The sequence below is a fragment of the Stylophora pistillata genome, chromosome 12 (assembly GCF_964205215.1).
Source record: "Stylophora pistillata chromosome 12, jaStyPist1.2, whole genome shotgun sequence".
In the NCBI taxonomy this organism is placed as follows: domain Eukaryota; kingdom Metazoa; phylum Cnidaria; class Anthozoa; order Scleractinia; family Pocilloporidae; genus Stylophora; species Stylophora pistillata.
The window spans coordinates 18,085,999-18,106,348 of record NC_142530.1 but is presented as its reverse complement, the minus strand read 5'-3'; the positions used below and the strand labels follow the sequence as shown (position 1 = coordinate 18,106,348).

Sequence of the window (20,350 nt, the reverse complement as noted above, 5' to 3'; positions counted from 1 at the left end):
CGCGTGCTGCCAGCGTGGTGACACGTGACCATCTAGCATAAAAGATGACAGTGCCGCCTTGGCACTTCACTTCTGAGGTCAAATCCGCTTTTAGGAACAAGGTCGGAGATATTCTTTCACAGAAAGGTAAGCCATTTCTGCGAAAACTTGTTGCTTAGGTGAAAATGTTACCCTTAGGAAAACAGGACGACTGTAAATTTTATTCAGAGGTGTTATCTTTAACCGAGTAAACATCAGCTCACGCATGTCCTCTTCTATCGAAGTAGCTGCTAAATGAGGCAATTTTCATATGATCCTCACCAGTGAAATCACGAAAATTTTATAGAATCAAGAAGCACATTTTTTTTTTTATTTTAAACGATTAATAACCAGATGCAGTCAGGGTTTTAGTTTAGCAGTAGCGTAAGGGGGATTTATATCCCCTTTCCTGAATCGTGATATCATTCGCCTTCAAACAGAGGGAAATGATGGTTTAAGAAGTTTTCTTGTGAGTTGTGGTACGTTCAAGTAGCGAGGTGCTTATAACCAAGAGCAATCGATAAATGAAATGGAGAAAGTTGATTGTAAACGATGAACCGGAAAAATCAAGGCTTGTTGTGTCAAAAAGGATATTCAAACCGTGGCTTGGCTTTCATCGAGATGAAACGAGCTTTAACGCCATTCTCACCTTGGTTTAATTCTTGAATGGTTTTAAAAGTATTATCAAAACTAAGTGGAAATCAATTAAGAAACCAACAGAAGGATCTGTATACAATGCATTGTGCAAATAGCCCTCTGTCTTCAAATGAAATGCTTGTAGCATTCGCGTTCGACCAACCCAATGCATACTAAACCAGGATGGCAAACAGAAAATTATTTTGACAATACTGGAATAGGATACAACTGAAACGTGATCGGACGAGAGGTCAAAAACTCCAAAATAAACTGCAAAGATTGAGTTAATCTTTCAAGCTAAAACAATCTCTAGACAATCAGATGATGGTCAGTTTTATGAAGATATATCGCATTGAGGTATGTGCCATGCGATTTGCGCACTTCAAATGGTATGTGTAGACCCTGAATGACGTCGCTGGTAAAGATTACGTAATCAAGTCCACCGAGTCACACAATGCAAAGTCTTGAACAGTCTTTTCCTCAAAAACAAAAAAGGATAAAAAATTTAACAGAATAACGTGTGCTCAAGACACAGTTGACAAAAATTTATTACATGCTTTGAAACATATAGCACCAGCAAATTGTCAAATCGTGTATGTATTTAACTCCACAGTGAAGGTCATTTTAAATGACAGACGTGCTTGAGGCTAAATACTAAATTCGATCAAGAACAATCGTGTTTGAATAATAGGGGCAAAGACAATCTTTCTGCGGGTCAATGCCTATGTTAAACATCCAAACAATGCGGTTAACGAGCTATGTTAGTTTCGGAACGCCCAATTTATCTTGAAGTAAACTATTTAGGGCTTGATATGGCTCTCAAACTCAGTGAATTGTTAGAATTTTTTTTTTATTCTGAGCGATTTTAATCCGCCTTGTCCATGATCGTTATGAGGAATTGTGGCACGATTCAGTTCCACTTCCGCCATGCCAAGTAAGCGTGTTTTAATCGCGAGACTGTCTGTTTAAGAAAACCTTGAGACTGCCCGATCTACTGTCAGAAACGCCTTGGGCTGTGACGTTCCTATTGAAAAAGGGTTTAAAGCATCCTTAAATGGATCAAGGAGATTATGATCTGAATGTCGTGCAGTCATGTCTGACATAGAAGCATACCGGCAAAGTGAATTTATCCACCAAATGAGCTTTATTGAGGACTTCTTCCTCTTTTTATCAATTAACCTTATATAGGCGTTGTTTATTTCTAAGACAGACTTTGTTGAAGACCACTTGAGAATTTAAAGCTGAGATCTCGTGGTCAGAGATGTGTTGAGCCAACTAAGTTCATATTTCTGCACGTCCCTGGAATCTTAAAAATCATAAATGTCACAAGTATGGTTTTTGTCACTTTGAAAAAAGCTTGTTTGTGAAAGACAGCTCTCAGCAAAAGGGAACATGTAAAGAACAAACTTTTTTAACGCAGATTCGATGCTCTGGTAATTCTCTGGCAAACTTTTAAATAATAAAGATTGACAGAATTCACGTACTTCCAACTGAGACTGTAGCAAGCATTTAGAAAACAAGATAGCTTTACGTGTCTAGACCTGAGTTAGTGCTGAGTTGACCAGACGTTACATAAAATGGAAGATCAGCGTAAAACTGATTTACACGAATAACAATGTAGCCTGGCAGACGATCGTGGTGAAATATACGGAAATGAACTGAAATTTAGGATCTACAGAGGTTGATCATTCCTCAGACCCAGAGGAATGAATTGAAGAAATTGTTTTTCCGTAAAGCAGTCTTTGCTGGACGAGGAGAAAGAGAGCCGTTCTTTGTAACTATGTATAGAAGAGGAACTACTCTAAAGTTAGAGACGGCCATTGATTCACTTACCCTCCACAAATGTCTGTCGTGCAATAATGCGCAGACTTTTTCCATTACTTACCATGGGGAATACGTACAAAGTAATATTTCATCTTGAAAACAAAGTAAAGTACAATGATAACTACATAAATGGCTTTTTCCCATATCTTTAACCCTTTAAGCCAGAAGATCAATATGCATATTCTCCATACTGTTCTAAATACTTTTCCAATGATACTGACATCGAGAATTTCGTCAACAATTAACAGTTTCTTTGGTGGGTGGTCACTTCCCTTATTTCCATGACCTTAATGTTTGATTCAACGTGAAAACTGTGAGGGGAATAAGCATGAATTTACTTTGCGTTGCATTCGATTCTTTTATCGAGCTGTTTAGTTAGAAAAATGAGCAAAGATGATAAATGTGTAGTCGCGTTATTCGTCACGCAATCTTTACAGTGTGACACATGGTAATTCGTGTTCACATGCTAATTTCAGTACTTTGACGCTAGAGTATCGTTACAACGAAACCGATTTTTATTTGCTTGTTTCTACCAAAACCGCTGTATTTTTTACACCTAATTGAGTCTGGCAGAAAGGTAGGTTTGTTTCGTTATGAAAATAACTTCAGCAACACTCTTATAAACTATTCTTTATCCTTTTTAGACATCAAAGTTTCGATTGAAGGTAACGGTTTATGCACTAGTGTGTATTAGAGACCTACAGACTCGCATAATTCCTTGTTATATTCGTCTTCGCATCCATCTCACGTTAAGAATTCCATTCCTTTTTCTCAGTTTCTGAGACTTCGTCGTTTATGCAGTGATGACTCTGATTTCCACCACAAATCAGAGTCAACTGTTTCTGTCGTTCAAGCGGGTTACCACCGCGCCCAACTTATTGATCGACATTCAGCACTACAAACGTCGAATAAGGAAGATTCCGACCGCATTCCATTCACTCTCACGTTTCACCCTCACAACCACTCAGTTAAATCCATCATTCTTAAAAAATTTAAATTACTCCAAAACGATCCAGAGACAAGTACTATCTTTTCGCAGCCTCCGCTCATTTCATTCAAACGCGACATAAACATAGGAAATTTTTTGGTCAGAAGTTCTTTTCAGACTAATGACCAACCAGGCACATTTAAATGCGCTCGTGCACGATGCAAAACGTGTCCTTTCATTCACAGCACTGATAAAATATCAGGACCTAAACGATCCATTAAGATCACCGATCACTTTACGTGCACCTCCGCCAATGTAATCTATTGCATAACTTGCACTTATTGCAAAAAGATATACATCGGCGAAACAGGCCGAAGACTCGGTGACCGATTCCGAGAACACCTTCGAGACGTGGAAAGGAATGACAAGGACACATGGAAACCAGTCGCTAGACATTTTAATTTACCTAATCATTCTAAGTAACATATGGCAATATGCGGTCTTTCATTACACTTAGGTAGCACGGAAAGCCGTAAAAATCTTGAACAAAAGCTCATCTTTCAAACAGGCGGTCTAAATCCGACAGGGATCAACGTACGCTTTTCATTCCACTAATTTATTCATGTTTTTCTCGTTGCCATGTTCCCACCAATAACGTAGCTCCATTCTCTGCCTTTAAAAGCACATACAACCCACAATTCCTCTATTCGCTCCGACGAAGGGCTAACGCTCGAAACGTCAGCTCTTGTAATCGTTACAGTGGCCAATTTACCACTTCAAATTTTTTGATATATCCAAATTATATAGGCCTACCCTATGATCGTACGATAGTCCACATTAGTGTTTGTAAGAGATTTTCCATAACACTTCCGCAGTGTTTTAGATAAACAAAGTGACATGTAACTGACCCCAAATTTCGTTGTTAAAGCAACCTGAAAATATTTAAACAAACCCTGTTTTTTAGATTTCGTTCATTTTTGCTTTTTGGGATATTTTGGCTTTTCAACATAACCTCTCGAAACCAAAATAAAGTTTCCTTAAAATGAAGATTGCTCTGTGCCCTTGTACAGATTTCTTAGGAAAATGAAAGGCAATGCTTGGTGCCTGTTTACAAAAGTAACTTAAGTTCAGCAAATTTCATTTTTTAATCTGTATGTTCAAAAGTCTTGCAATTCTTCAGATTTAGGAGGCAAGAGGAGTTCCAAATATTGAAGTTGTCTAGTATAAAAGAAAAAGAAAAAGAAAAGAAAGAAAGAAAAGTTTATGAATTAGCAAGATAACAAAACAAACTCTTAGTGATGACTTTCCGGTTAAGATTTAAAATAATAATAATAGTAATAATGATAATAATAATAATAATGTAATATTGCCTTTTACACAGATCTGTAAAATTTTCGAATTTTCCTGTGGAAGGACACGTTCTGGAGAAAGTTACCATCATGTCTTTGGAAAGCGGTATGTTGATTACAAATGTTTAGTTTATGTCATAACTGTTCAATTAAATTTCGTTTTGTTTTGTTTTCCTGTATTCTTTGCTGTATTGACTTTGTCTTCCTTTTACTTTTATTCTGTTTAATCGTGTGTTGTTTCAAATGTTACCTTCACTTATTTCCTTTTATATATTCAATAACTTTTACACCGCTAAGATCTGAATGCTGACCCCCCCCCCCCCAGCTAATACCATACCACTTTCTCTATTACGTATTCATAGGGGATTTACTGTTCATACCATAGAGATAATATCTCACGACTGATCATCTTTAATCTCGCCACGTAATGATAATTTACCCACAGATTATTGCAGTGAATCAGAAAGTTAACAGTTGAATCTTTTTAATTTCAGCCTATATCAGTCTTACTGACATGTCAGGAAGTGAAAGGTATGCATCTCCCGATAGAGCAATATTAAGATTTTGTCTTAATTTTAACTCTGCACACAACGCTTTTGGCGTGGCTGAACCCAACAGCATGCTGAACGCTTATAACATGTGAACCTACAGCATAGCTTAACTTGCCACAGAGCTCTGTGCACCTCTCTTTGTACAGAATACGACGATAAATCGGAAGTTCTGTGGTTAAAATTTGCGTCAACACTGTGTCAGATATCCTCATGGACATATATCATAGCTCAAAAAGGACCCAAACTTTATGTTCCCACACAAAGATGTCTTCAAGCCAATAATTAATGGACTGAATTATTTATCCTTATGCTCTTTTCTTGGCTTCATTCTTCCATTATTACTTCAAACATTTTTTTACCATTACCACCGAGCAATCTCTTTAGTGTCGAATAAAGGAATCATTTTATTTCGTAGGCCTTCCGAACAAATATCATCCAGAAGTGTGGCGTCCATTTCTCTTGATGATCCAATGGATAAAGTCAAGCGTTTCGTCGTTGAAAGAGGACTTATGGTAAGACTTTTAAGTTTCGCTTTCAAGGATTTGCTTCATTATATTTTGCAACTCACAATGGGCCGGTCTAACCAAGGAACCAGTCATTATATCGCCTGGGGGTAGGGAGGTGGAGAATTTTTATTTGAGGGGGGGGGGGTTGAGTGAGTCACATGGTTTTCAAGGCGAAAGGAGGGGGGATCAGTCATCGCCAACAGATTATTAATGGGAAATGGAAATTATGAGAATATTACAGAGCATCATGGGGGATCTGGTAAAATCAGTCATAACACGACCAAAATCCCCCATTTAGGGAGGAGGGAATCATGAGAATATTATAGAGCCTCGTGGGGGGATCAGGGGGATCAGGTAAATTCAATCTAAAGACGACCAAAATCCCCCCAAACCCACCCCCCCCCCCCTCCGCCTTCCCCTCCCGAAAAGTGATGACTTGTCCCTGGGGAAGCAGTTATGTTCTTTCATAACACATATTTCCTGTATGATTGAATTTCAGCTTGAGGACTGTTTTCAAGATTATGATCCGCTAAGGAAAGGACACGTGTCATCCAATGATTTCAAGGAAGCTTTCAGTAAGTCATTTGGAAGACTTCTCACCGAAGAGGAGGTAGAAGAGATACAGAGCCGATATCGCATGGTTGATAATATGGATTGCTACGACTGGCCAAAATTTCTTCATGATGCTGAAAAAGGTGAGGAACGCGGTTGTCTCGCACCGGTAGAACTAAGTATAAAATCATACGTAAGCCATAGATTTAAGAATGGTATGATCTCTCCTAATCTTGACCTGAGATAGTGCAAAAAGAGCAGGCAATGTGATTTTTTATCACAAATTCTAGAAAAATAATCGCTTTCCAATGGTTCTTTTAAAAGCCCTGAGTTCACACTTGAAACAATTTTCAAGGGTACGTGGAGAAATGCTCCTTTTCCTTTATAATGAACCTTTGTGACTGATTTCAGAAAAGAGAGAAGATCTAATTCTTAAGATTCGAAGGATAGAAACGTGGAAATGGCGTATTGCATTCTCTCTCCTATTTGCACACTCACCACTGACCATTCAGGAATATGATATCTCGGTGGGTCTAGTTAAAAATGAAACATCTTAAATGCGGGAAAAGAGGGCACACAGAGTGTCGTTGGTCAACCCAGTAAAACTATTCTTAAGTGCGTTATCTCTTCCATTGCCAGTTGTTTCATTACCAGTTGTGTCGCGTTACGACACTGAAATTTTGTTACACTTTCTTTAGATTCAAATCAAACCTCTGCCGAACCTAATCACAAACCCACACGGCGTCAGAAGGAAGCTGTACTGAAGAACGTTATCGCTCAGCTGATGAAAAGCAAACAGGATATTTCAGATTTACTGGATAGGACCCCTCTTCAAGATTCCAACGGGTATTTCATGTTTTTGCTTTTCATTTACTTTAAGTGGTAGAGAAAAAGAAAAGACAAAATAAAGAGAAGGCTCACCCAACCGATGATAAAAGGCGTTTAATTCTTCAACAGAACAGCTCGAGATACTTGTTTACCACAATAGCATTTTACGCTCAAGCTTAGCTCTGTAGGTGCGTTCAATTTTCAAAAGTCTCCTTTTGTTATACTGGTACTTTTGAATTCAAAGGTGCCAGAGTTAGCTGTGATTCATGAAAAGTAAACCCCAGGCCCCGGTTGTTCAAACGTTGGACAACACTGCCGACTGGATAAATCTCTTTCTAGGCCCAGTTGTTCGAAGGCCGACTATCGCTAACCCAGGGTTATACTTTAATCCAGGTTTCAACATCTCTGTTCAAAAGGCGTTTTGGGATAATTTTCCCTATTCTTTTTAGAGCATTCAAACATCAAATTGTAGACAAATGGAATTAAAGTGAACTTTCTTTTTCAAATTTCACACTAACGTTGGGTTATCTTAACCCACCTTTGAACAACCCAGCCCTGGGCCCGGTTGTTCAAAAGAGAGTTAAGTCTAAACCCAGGGTTAAATCGTCCTAACCCTGGGTTAAATTTTAAGCGGAGGTTAGTTGCGTTGTTCAACGGCAGGTTAACACTAACCTCGGGTTAAACCATGGGTTAAATTTAACCCACCGTGCGAACAGGGTTAAATTGTTAACCTCCGGTTAAATCAGGAATAAAAATTAAAATGGCAGAGTTGTTGATTTGCGATTTACGCAGAAGGCGATGACGAGAAAGGAGATTTAGAGCCGAACTCTGTGTGAAATCGACGATTTCACAGACGAAGAGCTGCTTGTTCGTTACCGCTTTCGACGAGAGTCTATTTTATTTATTACCAATCTTGTTGCCGGTGATATCAGTCGCAACACCCGACGGAATCACGCCTTACCGCCGCTCCATCAAGTTTTGATTGCTTTCAGGTTTTACGCCAGTGAAAGTTTCCTACAAGTTATAGGCGAACTTCGGCTGTTGTCGGCATTGCCGCACCAACAGCGTTTACAGCATCGGCGATATTTTTCCACATTTGATTTTTTTCTGATTGGTGACGCTGTTGGTAAACTTGCTTTAAGCTAAAGGTTTTCTTCGACTTTTTCTGTCAAAAAGGCAATTTCTGAAGCGCTAAAATTTTGTTTTCGAGTTTTGTGTGAGATAGCTAAGGAAGCCATTTTGCAGAGCTCGCAACTTGCTCACCATGGCAACATTGTACGAATAGTTTATTATGGAATGCTAACCGCGGGTTAAACGCGCTTAACCAGAGGTTAGCTGACCTGTCCTCTAACCGCGCCTCGAACAACGCAATTTTAACAGCGAGTTAACAAACTCACGGTTAGGAAATTTAACCTCCGGTTAGACTTAACCAGAGGTTAGTTTAACCTGTCTTTTGAACAACTGCGCCCTGGTGGATAGCGCGGTACGTTTTGCTCACACTAATCTGGTGAATAGCGATTTAACCCTTGGATGACAGAGCTGAATAACGTATACGCATGCGCCAGGTTTTGCCGCGGAAACACGGATTTTGAGTCGTTCGCATGGTTGATCTCCTATTCTGTTGCTTCGAGGCGTCGTTTTCCAAGCCGCTTTTCTTTTACAGAACAACCTCCAAAAATTTGGTACACCCCCTAAAAATTTTCACAAATTAATTTTCTCTATTAAACTTTTGGAAATAGGAAAGTGCCTTCGACGAAAACAGAGTTCCTCGGTTTTAAAGGCCAGCCCTTATTATTTTCCGCAAATTTCGCTAAAGTTTAGACCTAGGACACTTGAGCCCGCGTTGTTGACCGCATACCCGCTGACGTAGCATTTAATTATTCAGCTCTGTCCTCTTGGATAGTTTTATCAACTCTTTGAACAACTGGTCTCAGCGGTATATCCTCAGTTTTAATTTCCGTTACCGTGCAATGCGGATTGTGCAAAAGATGAAGGAGTCTAAGACATGTAAGGAATCCGGCTTAAATTCAGTACCTTCTAAAACTGTATATTTACATTCAAACTATGAAAAATGCCACAGGCATGAGAAATCAAATTTACATGTTACAATTTACTTTTTATATCAACGAGAAACGGACATTGTTAAGGCGTACTGACCTAGAACAGGTTTATAACGTTTGTTTTGTTTTCACAAGGAATGAGCAAATTGGCCATAAAGAGGAAGATGTTCTTCAGTTTCTCAAGGAGATTGTCGACAAAGAGGATTTGGAGGTAAGATCATTAAGTTATGGAATGGCTGCTTGCGGGTGGTACTGAATACTGGGTTACTTGAAAGTTACAGCATGGTCAATAAAGAAATCACACAGTAAAGTGTCATTATTTTGCGAAAAATGATACAAACCTTTTGCGAAAAATGATACAAACATTTTGCGAAAAATGATACATGACCCTTCACGCGCTGATCCTAAGTTTGATACAAGTGGGCGTGTTTGAAATACAGCATCGTGGTAACTGAGATCTTAAGACACAATCCTCTTTGAACCGAAATATCGACATCAGCAACCGTAATATGTTTTTTAAGTGAACAAATGTACTTGAACAAGAGATTAGGTTAAGCTGTTCTATCAAGGATACTCAACTCTGTAAATCACTTCCGTTCCTTCTGCCTTGTGCCCAATTAACCATTTTATTCCCAAGATCTAATTATGAATTCTCCCCTCTAACTGCTACACATTTCCTTGTAAATAAGTGATGACATTTTGGTGTTAGATCAAGATAACAACTTCTACTTGATAAGTTTGAGTATTCTCATGACCTGTTTGCTGGATAATATATAGATATTATAGGGAGAAGTTACATGTTTATCACTCTCGGGAGTTAAAGAGTTAATTAAGGGGATAGGCTCAGGTTGAAGCTCCATTTATACTTCGAAGAACTGATTTGAGAAAGAAACTTGGATGGACAAGAAATTCCTTCCGTCAAGCAGACCATCCAAGAATTGACTGCTTAGTCGATTTTTCTAGAGCCTTTTAAAAGTGTAGGGTGAAACCTCCCGCTGGCAGGGTGTACTCAGTTTTACCCCTGACAGCCACTAATGTGTAAAACTGGAACAATACTGTCGTTACAACACTGAAAGGCTGATGCAGAGTGAAACATCAAGTTAGAAAATCAAAGTCATAGGGTGTGCTTAAAGAGTAAGAATTCAAAAGAAGATATTTCAGCAAATTGATGGCCAGAAATTCTACTGTTCTGCTCTATAAGAACCTTTTCCTGAAAAAAAAAAACATCCTCAGGCTTAAACACGAGCAGAAAGGCTATAGCATGGCAACAATCCAAGGAATTAAAAACATGGCCTTTTCTCAGCCTTTTAATTTTATGTTACACTCCAGGTAATTATTGCTGTGTACGGAGGCGAGACAAGTTTCAAGTGGCAAGAGTTTCTAAAGGATCTCCAGGTAAATATGATTTCATTTTCCCTCATTTTGAATTCACTCACAGAGGAACCCAACCCTTTTTTTTTAATGTTATCCAAACGTATCGTAAAACATACCAAAAAAAATCATCCAGAGAATGTCTCACATTGAGTTAGAAAATGCTGTCTTTCTTATCGAGCAGAATATGAAAGACTGTCATAAGAAAGGAAGACCAACTTCACGACGAAACAAGGTTTCTCCACAGTCAAATGGATTTACCATTGATATTCCAGAAGAAAAGATACAGAAGACCCAAAAAGGGAGTCTTTCCTTCCGCCAAAGTCGCAGGCGATTTACTGTTTCTTACGAGACACTGGTTTGGATTGTTTTTCTGGTGTCAACAGCCCTGTGCGTGATTGATCGCTTTGTACTTAAAGGGGATATGGTTTTAGGAAGAAGTGGAAAGCTCCCTAAGCGGCTTTGGGGAAATCACCTGGGAGAGACTGCTACTAATGTAGTGTGGGCCATCACTGCGCGAATGATCATCACTTCTCAAAACTTAATGTTCTACACGATGATGTGTTGCCTCCCAAACTTCATCTGCGAGACGGCTCCAAACTGGATCACAATAGACGGAATCCGCAATGTTCACTCAAGAATTCATGCATTTGCTGGAATCTTCCTTTTGGCGATACCTTCCGTTGCTCATGTTCTTCTAATTTTTGTTCCGCCCCTTATTGATGGCACTCAACTTCTGTATTATCCACCGAGTACCTTCAACTACAGCAAATACCCTGATCACTTAAACTGGACGAAGTTCTGGGATCCTGCAGCAGTTCAAGGCTGGACCTTCAATGATCATAAGGGGGTTCATTTAACGTCGGACGAGATTTATCGATTCATGCTCGTTATCGTCATATTCTGCTTAATTGTCCCTTTGAGCAGATCCAATTATGCGAATAAACGAAGCTACTCGTTAGCGATGGCCCTACACGTTTTTGCAGGGATCTGGTACGCCATTGACAACATCCGAAAGATCACTCATGGTCTGTCGCAAGTCGCTAATCTTCCCATTTTGGTTCTCTGGTGCATCGACAAAATTCTCTCCATTTTGTACTATCGGCGCAACTGTGGCCACGTTGTGAGAAAGGAAGTCGTTGGAGACAATGAATACGTGATTATGTACGTGAAACTGGACAGCAACGTTAAGCATGCTGTCGGCGATGTTTATTATCTTCTACACAAAGGAGAAAACACTGGAATGCTACCACAGCGGTCCCATCCCTTTACAACCTTTGCCAATATGTCACAAGATTCAACTTGGGACATTGGTTTTGTGATATCGATAATGGAGGATGAGGAGCAAATGTGTCTCCCTTGGACAAAGTGGCTTGCTACCAACGACGAAGCCATCACCTTCCACACATGGGGACCTTATCGCTCATCGGTTTGGAAGCTTTATGACGAGCTAACCAATGTAACAAATGGAGGTTCGCCTTCGCATTTAGTTTTGTTCGCCACTGGATCTGGCTGCGGCTACATCTTAGATGTCCTCAGTTGTTTGGCCAACAAATATGAACCATTACAGCATAAAAGCCAAACTTGTAAACAGACCAAAATCGACATTTTCTACTCAGTCAGGTGTAAGGAATTCTATGAATTCCTGCGGAGACCCATCGAAGACCTCCTACGGAAGATCAAAGAAAAGGACGTAGCCACTATAACGTTTACATTTTATGTCACTGGTTCAGATGTAAGAGATGTCGCAGACGACACAACAGAATCGCCAATTCAACTCATTCAGGGCCGAATTAACTTTGAAAAAGCTCTGAAGGTTGCTAATAAGAAATCATGTTGTTACTTTATTGGAAGGCCTGTGATTGCCAAGGAGGTTGTCGAAATATGCCAAAGGAAAGGAATCCGTCTTGTTAAAGATTTCACGAATGGCCGTGGAAGCCAAGAGGACCGTCGTTTACTTATGAAATACCTTAAGAGAAGCTTTTGGGTAATATTTGTAATAACTGCCGTTTGCGTTGCCATAAGTCTTGTGATTGATGTCAAATCAATCAAAAACTCACTGGAAATCTTAACAACAAACAGGACAAAATAATTCATCCGCGTATTAGTTTAGTCTTACAAACCAGTTATATCGTTAGTTTTTCACCCTCAAGCTCCCTCAAAAGGGACGGGTCATTTATCAAAATTTCAAAACTTGCCCTTTTCAAAAGAATCGTGAGGTTGGCGTCAACTGTGGAACTTGTTTCAGCTCAACCTATTCCCCAAATACACAGGCATCCCCTAGAAAAACCTTCGTCATTTAAATGTCTTTTTTTTCTTGTGGTTATATTTGGAGCAGTTCCCATTCTGTTATATTATTTTTTGTCAGGCTCAATCAAAATGCACCCCGCGAGAGTATTAAAAGTATTTGCATAATACTTCTTTCGCGCGATCTCTAGTTGTCGGGGACCCTTGTTACTGCCCACTTCTCTTACAAGGAGGTCCTCTTTTAGAAAGCGTCATATAAATGAATACTAAAAGAATTAAATTTACCAAACATTTTCGAGAACGACGAGATCCACCAGCTCCTCTCGCTATTGTGGAGCGTAAAACCAAGCTCAAGCTGCTTGGCGTTACATTTGAGGATGACCCTGTGAACTGGGACTCACATATTGATCACGAGCTTGGTAAGGCCAGCAGTCGTATGTATATTTTAAGAGTTTGTAGATTTTATGGCTACCCTAAGGAGCAATTAGATCTGCTCTTCCAAGGCCTAATTATTTCAGTCTTCCCATACGCTATCGAGGTGTGGGGTTGCTGTTTTTATGATAAATATCTTAAGAGAATAGACAAACTGTTTGCTAGGGCTTTTAAGTCTGGATATTGTTTGAAGAAATATAGTATTTGTGATATTTTAGCCACCAGAGATAGCAAACTATGGATCAAGATCACTTCAAATATCCCTGCACTTGATGATCTTTTACCGCCGAGACGTACTAGAAAATTATGCAGCAGGGGCCATGATTATATATTACCTAGAGTTCGTATTTCACGTTTTAAATCCACTTTTGTAAATAGATGAATTTTTAGCTTTGTCTGCCATTAATAGTTAGTTTATTTTCTATCTTAATCTGTTTTATTTTTCATTCTTTGTAAATAATAACACGGTTGATGCATTATTGCTTTTGACGAAGACCATTATTATTATTATTATTATTATTATTATTATTATTATTATTATTATTATTATTATTGTGAAGGTGTAGTCTGATCGTCCGGGTGAGTGTAGTCCTGAGAAGGACTGTTGTCGGTGGTAGTGACTGACGTTTCGACAACCTGTGCGGAAGTCGTCATCAGAGTCAAGTGAATGATTGTTGTCAGTTGAAACTGACAACAATCATTCACTTGACTAAAGTCTCGCCTTTTCGCCGCTACGTGCTATCTTGATGAATCTATAGTTTTGATCATTTATTTTTAGTGTGTGCTTGAACTTGGCTCAGTTCTCACCGCGCTAGATATTTTAATCCCTTGTTATGGTTGAGGATGAGTAGTTTGCTAGGTGGTCATGTTTGGGTTGGTAAAACTGACCTTGAGTTTTACCCACACTGAACATCCTGTTTTGGAAGTTCCCACGGTTAGCTAACCCAAACATGTCTGTGATTTTTGTTTTTAATACTGGGGCACTCCTTGCTGAAAGTAGTAGAAATAAGCAGTGGAGAAAGAGAGAGAAAATTAGCTGTAGTAGAAACAGCAGTATAGGAGAATAAAGAAGAAAATTACAGAGTCTCAGTACCTCTTGTTAATTCGCCAAGCGAGTGATAAATCCCCCACAACAAAGGTAACATGACAACGGCACGGGTCGCAATTCGGAAAAGTGCTTGAAGAGTTAAGTCTCTAATGTGCCACTGTTTTATGTTTTTGTTTGTTGTTTTTTTTTTCTGTTGTTTAGTCACGTAATGAATTTCAATTCATGTTATTCAAATATTTCTGCACGCATGAGACAAAAAGTTTCCGATCAGCTCACCGTGATAAAGACTCACTGATGAGTCATCTGTCACTACTTTTTCTGTTTAGCTCTTCCGTCGAGGATCAAACTTTTAAACAAAGACTTCCATTGGACTAATGATGTATCGTAATGAAATAACGACAGTAAAGTTTAGTTGCTTTGGTTCTAAAGGAAAATCTAGTTCTATCTTACTTTTTTATCGCTTAAGAAAGTAAACGCGACTTATCGAGTGTAGCCTGTAGTACAAGCCTCTTATCATGGCAAGTTAACGTTAGGAAGCGCACGATCGCGATTTATTCAACCAGCCATTTTGAATTTGGAGTAAACTCGACGGTACAGGAAGGGGCGAAGGGCGAAAATATTCACTCCCCCATCCTCATCAACTCCTTACTTTTTCGCTGTCGCTTAACTTCTTGGTACAAAATTTTCTCTCCCCAGCCTTTCGCTTCTATTAAAATCAAAGATGACGGCCATAATTTTCGCTATGAAAATGCCAAGCACTTGCTCGCAAAAATTACGTTTGCTCTGCTGGCTAATTCAGGTGTCACGCTTCACACGAGTCGGGGATTCCCCGACTTCCCTCAGATGACGTTTAACACTAACACTCTTGAGAGCTTTCCTAGGAAACATTTACACCATCCTAACGAAAATCTCGACTGCAGGACCAGGTTAGTGCATGTTTTCGTATGAAACGGAAAGATGTAAATTTATTGTGTTTAAAATTTGGTTTTATTTTTGACCAGATTATTTGAGACCAGATTAAACAACATGCAAACAAACAAAATCCTCGCAATCGTTTTTCTCGAAGTCATCTTGACGGATCATCATTATGTCGAGGAATTCGGGAAACACGTGATTATTTGTCTACTTCGAGGCTGAATAAAAGTTGAGCATAGTAACAAGAATTAAAATGTTTTCATTGGAAAGAGATTTTTCAGTTTAAAAGCAATTACAAAACAACAACAACAACAACACAATCACACTTAAACGACATTTGTTTATTTCTTATTTGCACCTTTTCAAAATCAAAGCTACTAAACCACAAAATACTTCACGATAGTATGTAAATCATGTTATACATTTGGAATACTCAATTTCAGACTTTTCTCTTGTATGCCAAAACAAACATTTAACAATATATAGAAGCAAATGTTTCCTGAGAAGACTTCCAGTCACCCCTCAAAATTTATTTTCGAAAGGATCCTCCTTGAAATATAGAAAATCTCGAAAGGAGATTTAAAAATGACAATAAAAACTAATAATCCAAAAAAAGTGCAAAAGCTTTACAGTCAATTAGGTTACACAAAATTGATTAACAAGAAACTTTTTTAGCGATATATATTTAATGAAACAGCAAGTAAAAATCTAATTTAAACTATAATAGAAACTTTGGCATTTGATCACTGACATGTTAACTACTGAAACTAGAAAGAGGTAACATTCAACACATTGGTTTATAATGAGCAAACACCCTTAAAATTATTTCATTTGGGACAATATGATCAAAAATATAACTTATTTACACACCTCTTGATCATCAATGTCTAAGCAAAACCCTTTTAATTTATGAACTATCACCATATCTATTCACTTTGAAATCTTAAAACTCAGAGAGGGAGCAAAGATTAATAATTTTTTATCAGAACATCTAGATTGTACATAATTCTTTTTTCTCAAGACAAGCCAACGAATCATTTGAGAGAATTCATTTACATCTTGAGAAGAATTACTTTTCACTTCACATTTCAAGGAAAGAAAAGGGTAAAAAAAATGTCTCTACTTTCGTTATAATCACTGTCAAAATCATTTCATTAAACATTTTCTCTTTCATGAACAGAGTGTATCTGAGATCAAGATTTCTACTAACAGAAACAATGCAATTAGCTTAAAATGTTCTGAACCAGTTAACCAGAACTTCTTCTTCTACTTTTCATACAATAGTTGGAATACTGACATGTTTTCATGTTAACTATTAAATATATTGGAAACATTGAAATTCTACAGCTTGGACAGCAAAAATACGTTTGCGGCAGAACTTTATATCACTTCTGAATTAGGAAACTACCAATTTGTAAAATGACATTTCTGCAGAATTTTCTTGTTATTTAATTAGTAAGTTCTGAGAGGTTTGACTACTGAAAACAAAAGCAAATATACTTATGGGTAATAGAAACTTTTAATATAATGTACAATCATTCTGGAACTTGCGGCATGAAAACTACATAATCATATAGAAAAACAGAAAAATGTAACATAAGAAAAGTTTGGAAACATTTTCATTAGTCTCGGTCAGGCTTATAATGTGAAATGTAATGCATCATTGCTGTTAACTCTGAAATTGGAGTCATTCATAAAATAAGGCCACGTACAAAACAATCCATTACACAGAAAAAAGAAAACTTTCCAGAATATGCCTATCCAGAGTTCCCTCTATTAACTCTGGCCTATCTAAATAAGGAAATTCAACTTGTTTATGGTTTCCAAGTTACCTCCCTTCTCACATCAATCAAATGTAATATGTAATATCGGTTCTGAAGTGTGTGTTTCCATTTGATAACTTTATAACTCAGGAAATTACTATATAACAGGGTTCGACCAAAAAAAAAAATACTGTTTTGGAAAAACTTACAGTTCCTCGTAAAAGCTTTCCAAAACATCACGGCTTATTCTTACGGGGGTAGGGTGGGAAGGAGGAACGTCAATAACGAGTGAAAACGGCAATACCAGGCGTTCACAGAACAAGTACTTTACTTCCTTTGGTTGGCCAAAAACTCAAAACAACAGCAATGCGTCCATCAGTAGTCACTGTAATCCCCTCGACCGAATAGTTACCTTCCTGTTGGATTTGTACGCTGCGCACAAATCCACCATTTTTGGTGTAGATTTCTACATGCAGGTCTTTCTTTTCTTCAGCACCAGCGACGATGACATGTTCACCTGCTCGGTGAAATGCGAGCCTAACTGAACCAAAGCCAGTTGAGCTTTGCAGTTCAAAACTGTTGAGATGGTCGCCGCGGCGTTCACTAAATATGTGAACACAGGATTCAAATCTTTCCACTACCATAACACGGCCATCATTGGAAACAATGGAATGCCTCGGTTCCTTCAATATGCCTTTTCCGAAATTTCGAACAAACTTTCCATCAGTGTCATATTCCTCCAATGTCCTGCCCCTCAGTGTCACTACTTTTCCTGTATCACTGACCGACAGTCCTCTGTACCAGTCCTTTCCTCTCAGACGAAACTTGTGAACCAGATCAGAGGCTTTAGTAAGTTTGTAAACCCAAAAAGATATCTCAGTCCCAGGCTTCTCCAGGATGGTCAGCACAAGTATGTTATCGTTCATGTCTGTGGCAACATCACAAATACATAACTTTGTATTTGCGTCCTCGTTAGGGAGACTGATTTGTTCCACAAAGGTGCCGTTTCTGTCAAACACCTTTACATGACAATCTTCAAATTCACCGACAACGAATTCTCCGCTGGAGTTTGTAGCGATACCTGTCGGCCACCTTAGTTGTTGTTCTTCTTCGCCCTCCTGACCGAATGACCATGGTGTTACACAAAAGTGTTCCATTCCATTCTTGCGCAGAACTTTGCTTACTCGTTCGTCCGACAATATTTGAAGGTTTTCTTTTCCGGTGTCAACAATATGAGCAGGATAGATCGCAAGAGACAAACCTTGAGTAACCGCTACCGTGACGTCGTAGATGACACGATTCACATGATAGACATTGCAGATGATTTCCCTCCTTTCCTCTTTACTGAACAAACCCCTGACTGCCCGGATTCCTTTTTTAAGCTGAACATCAAAACTGTTTTTCACAGCTGCCATGGAGTGTAGTTCATCAATGCACACTCTGCATCGTGCCAATGCGTCCACAGGATTGTCCACTGTTTCCAGTATTGTCGCCATAACTCGGTACTGCATGGCCAGAATACGGTCAGACGATTCTAGAGCTTCGTTGTTGAAGGCTTCTGTTGCTTTTCGTCGAGCATCTTTGAAAGATTCCTTTGCACTAAAAAGCTTTCTCGTTTCTGATTCATCTAGGTCGTTAAACTCCAAGTTTTTAATTTCTTCAGCGAGACAAACGGTTTCAGCCCGTCCTGCTTGTCCTGTTACTGCGTTAAACCCGCTTTCGGACCTTGGCTTGTCAAACACTTCATACAACAACTCGATTCCTTCTTTGAAGAAGCTGATACTTGCCAGCAAATCTTTCCTTGATAATCCATCCAACTTTGACTTGACATCGTCGATTTCACGCACGATAAGAGCACGAAATTTTTGATGTGTCACATCGCCATCTTTAAGTTTCTCCGCTGCTTTATTTCTGCCTTTATTTACAAGCAAGCCGATAGTGGATTTAAAGACAGCTACTGCAATCGAAGACATCACTTTAACACTGTTTTAAAACGAAGCTACAGTACTGGCAGAAACAGGATGTGAGTAGAATACGTAACTTGAGTTGACCGACTTCCTCTTTGAAATAACAACTCGATCAACTGCTTTTTTTTTATCACTACCTCACAAAAGAACAGAGCACTATTCACTGTTCACCAGTTGCAATCGTACAGAGTTCTGAAGGAAACAAAACATAAGTCGGTTTAAAAACTGTAAACAATATGTGGTCAAGAGTTCCCTTTGATAACCTTGACATGTGAGTTGTTTTAATTTCTCCTTTTTACTTTTATAGCGTAGTACACCAGGAAATGAAACGAAAAGTGAACAAAGCGCGTTACGGGGGCGTTAAACTTCAAGTACACTCGGAATCATGGGATTTGAGAGAATGAAAACTCAATATCTTGATTTCACCGAGCATGAAACACTCTTTAGACCGGCTACGTTCTGAGTCAAAGTACACAGAACGAAGAGCAAAATGCATTTTTTCTCAAACAGTGGTAGTCGTCGCCATTTGAAATATATTGTGATATACTTTTTACTAATACTGATAATTGTGTCTTCAGCAGCTGTCTAACAAATATTTCCATGTTGACGTACATTTCTTTATTGATTTTATACAGATGACGTTAAAATATGGTAAGAATGACCAAAATAACACTTAAAGTCTTTCGTGATCTATTTCTGAACAGACGTACGGAAACATGGAATCTATTTGTTTTATATAACAAAAAAGCAAAAAGTTATGACAGATGACGCCATCCATGCCACCGCCTTCCAACAGAACATAAATAGGAAACAGTCTATATACGTACAGATTCACCTCGTGACAAATCCATTACTGAGCTCAGACAAGAGAAGACGGTTGACCCTTGTAATGAATACACGTCAATGATAACTCTGTGCCGGAATTGTCAAACATAAATGTGTTCCCTTCATATCTTCAGTAAACTGAATGCATTATGAATAAAGGCTGATAGTTTCAAAAGAAACTGTTTGGGGCTGCTGCTGGATATATCAACAAAGTTGAAACGGTGAATTGGCCACCGTAACGATTACAAAAGCTGACGTTTCGAGCTTTAGCCCTTCGTCGGAGCGAATGAAGAAGGGCTCCGACGCTAACGCTTACGCTCGAAACGTCAGCTTTTGAAAACGCTACGGTGGCCTATTTACCATTTCAACTTTGTTGATATATCCAAATTATATGAATGCATTATGTATGGCCTTCCTTTCTACAAGTAGGATACCTCTTAGCGATTTATTTACAATCTGTGTTTGAGGGCTACAAAGATTCCTTCGGGATCATTAGCAGGAAATATAAAACCTTAAAGTTTGCCTGTGGG

The 20,350-nt window shown here is 38.7% G+C and overlaps 2 protein-coding genes across 3 annotated transcripts; one reads left to right on the top strand and one right to left on the bottom strand.

Moving 5' to 3' along the window:
- LOC111331484 (uncharacterized) lies at positions 1 to 14,386 on the top strand. Of its 2 annotated transcripts, none has more exons than XM_022936610.2 (9): positions 1 to 126; positions 4,788 to 4,861; positions 5,250 to 5,286; positions 5,722 to 5,818; positions 6,312 to 6,507; positions 7,063 to 7,210; positions 9,388 to 9,463; positions 10,582 to 10,647; positions 10,808 to 14,386. In XM_022936610.2, the coding sequence occupies exons 2-9, from the start codon at positions 4,846 to 4,848 to the stop codon at positions 12,713 to 12,715; spliced, it is 2,544 nt and encodes an 847-aa protein (XP_022792345.2). In that variant the 5' UTR covers positions 1 to 126; positions 4,788 to 4,845; the 3' UTR covers positions 12,716 to 14,386. The 2 variants fall into 2 exon arrangements, with proteins under 2 accessions (XP_022792345.2, XP_022792344.2); XM_022936609.2 differs by having other exon boundaries at positions 10,805 to 14,386.
- A 1,199-nt stretch (positions 14,387 to 15,585) lies between these two features.
- On the bottom strand, positions 15,586 to 19,001 carry LOC111331495 (uncharacterized). The gene has a single exon (XM_088740901.1). The coding sequence runs from the start codon at positions 18,999 to 19,001 to the stop codon at positions 17,340 to 17,342; it is 1,662 nt and encodes a 553-aa protein (XP_088597027.1). The 3' UTR covers positions 15,586 to 17,339.
- Positions 19,002 to 20,350: the final 1,349 nt, after the last annotated feature.

Coding starts and splice junctions, on each gene's coding strand:
- LOC111331495 (XM_088740901.1), bottom strand. CDS start 19,001: ATGTCTTCGATTGCAGTAGCTGTCTTTAAATCCACTATCGGCTTGCTT.
- LOC111331484 (XM_022936609.2), top strand. Junction 5,287..5,721: donor GACATGTCAGGAAGTGAAAG/GTATGCATCTCC, acceptor TTTATTTCGTAG/GCCTTCCGAACAAATATCAT. Junction 7,211..9,387: donor CCTCTTCAAGATTCCAACGG/GTATTTCATGTT, acceptor TGTTTTCACAAG/GAATGAGCAAATTGGCCATA.